Below are 2264 nucleotides of genomic sequence, written 5' to 3'. Positions count from 1 at the left end.
AAACTTATGCTTTATTGATGTATCGATTTTCTGAATCTGTCAAACGTCTAGGTTATGAGACGTCCTCAAATCAGACATAAACTTTGTAACAAAGGATCTTTTTAAAAAACAGGCTTTTGATACCGAGTCATGAGATTCTTCCCCAGAGGACATAGAACATCGTCCTTGCCTCTTATTTGTCTTTCTCTCACCTCAGTGTATTTATTTGTTTATTTATTTTCATCAGCTTTTGATAGCAAACCATGTACTTGTTCCCCAAAGGCCGCGGAACACCAGTACGCCGGCGAGGCTTCGGAGAACTTCCCCGTGCAGTACGACCCTGAGACGGGCGGCCACGGGCCTCAGGAGACCCTGTATTACCCAGTCCTTCCTCAGGAACAGGAACGCTTCCCCGAGCAGGTCCCCGTGGCCGTGCCCTCCGTTCAGCCGCAGGAACAGGAGGTCATTCAGATCAATGACGTCCCCATCTACATCCCCGAGGAGTACCGCGGCGCCCACGAGGACGTGCCCTTCGCCGCCCACCTCGTCCCGACGCCCGAGCACGAGGAGGAGGTCGCCGCCACCCCGGTCGAAGGGGCGGTCGAGGAGTACCTGCAGCCCCGGGAAGCATCAGAGGGCATCCCTCTAGGGCCACTGGAACCCGAGGCGTCCGACGCCTTCGGATCCAAACCTCTCCAAGCCGCCCTTCATGCCCAGGCCGAGTCGGAGCCCGAAGCGCAGCCTGAACCCCAGCCCGAACCTGAGCCTGAGCCTGAACCCCTCGCCGAGGAGCGCAGCGCTGACGAAGGCGAAGAAGAGGAGGGGTATGACATCCCCCACCAGGCGGCCTCTACTCTGATGGCTGCCGTCAGCGCCGCTCAGCCTCATGCCCAGTAGAAGCAGCAGGAGGGGCCCGCCGCTGTTACTCTGGCGGAGAGAGTGCCCAAGACAGTCGTTTTTCAGAACATTCACACGCGTACAGACACACACACATACACGTAGACATTGACACAAACACATGTGCACACACATACAGGCCACACATATACACATAAGCACGCACAAACGAACACACACACACACACACACACACACAGAAAAATAAACAGAAATAGACACACACAAACATAGATATACAGACATAGATACACAGACACAGAAACACACACACACACAGAAATATATACAGACACAGACACACACAAACATAGATATACAGACATAGACACACACACACACACACACACACACACACACACACACACACACACTCACGCACACACACACACACACACACACACACACACACACACACACACACACACACACACACACACACACACACACACACACACACACACGAAACACACAAAGCACATAGGCAAGTCATACTAAATATTTCAACTTTACACATTGAATATCTGAAATATCACAAAATATCTACATTTTCTCAATCATCAATTAAGCATTGAACAAATTCATTTTTTCAAGCATCACATTACTTACAGGAAACCAACACTCATTGAAGTCAGATTTAAACTCCATTCATCTCTCGCCATATATTCTGATCTGAACTAGCAACACCCTAGAAATTAGATGCACTTTTTATCATACAACAAATGCCCAGTAAGCATATCAGTACAGGAAGACAGGCATGCACAGCCTTATACATTTTAGAGGTTGAACATATCTCAATTACTCGCTTTAACATACATTTCATATAACACACAAGAACACCTAAACACCTATCAATAACACACTACCAGAGCTTAGAGTACACTATTCATGAAATTTACACACATCATTCCCTTGAAATAGCTTTTGATATTTTCATTATCGCAACTCCGGCAAATATCCCATTATCAATTTATTTTAGTTAGCGTAAGTCAGCTCTCGAATGGGACAGTTTAGGCGAGTAGCTGCTCTGAGAACTCAACACCTGGATCTGGGAGAAGAAATATCACGTGGTTCAGGAAGACCAGGTAAGGGGTGACGTTCTCACACTTTGAGAGGATTTTACTCTACAGTGGGAAGAAGTCGACTCCTGTAACACGTACCATTTGCGAACAAGTCATATCCCCTACAGTACAGCACAGCAACACTATACAGCACCCGATCTACACATTTAGATACCTAAATTTGATCATACCTACACCACACTCAAGTTTCAATTCAAACATCTGCAAAAAATACACATCACAGTCTACACAAAAGATCTCAACAGAATCCCTAATTCATTGAGTCTCGGGCGCTATGATCCCTACAAATTCACCCAGCTAGCTCGT

General features: G+C 47.1%; 1 protein-coding gene across 1 annotated transcript in view; it reads left to right on the top strand.

Annotated features, from left to right (window-relative positions):
• Positions 1-1067, top strand: part of LOC119598566 (retinitis pigmentosa 1-like 1 protein) — a 6166-nt gene extending 5099 nt beyond the window's left edge. Inside the window, exon 4 of the mRNA XM_037948211.1 lies at positions 262-1067. Coding sequence (XP_037804139.1) covers positions 262-876 — 615 coding nt within the window. The 3' untranslated portion in view covers positions 877-1067. The remainder of the gene's footprint in view (positions 1-261) is intronic.
• The last annotated feature ends 1197 nt before the right edge of the window (positions 1068-2264 follow it).

The sequence above is a fragment of the Penaeus monodon genome, chromosome 4 (assembly GCF_015228065.2).
Source record: "Penaeus monodon isolate SGIC_2016 chromosome 4, NSTDA_Pmon_1, whole genome shotgun sequence".
Taxonomy (NCBI): Eukaryota; Metazoa; Arthropoda; class Malacostraca; order Decapoda; family Penaeidae; genus Penaeus; species Penaeus monodon.
This window is presented reverse-complemented; position numbering and strand designations above follow the sequence as displayed.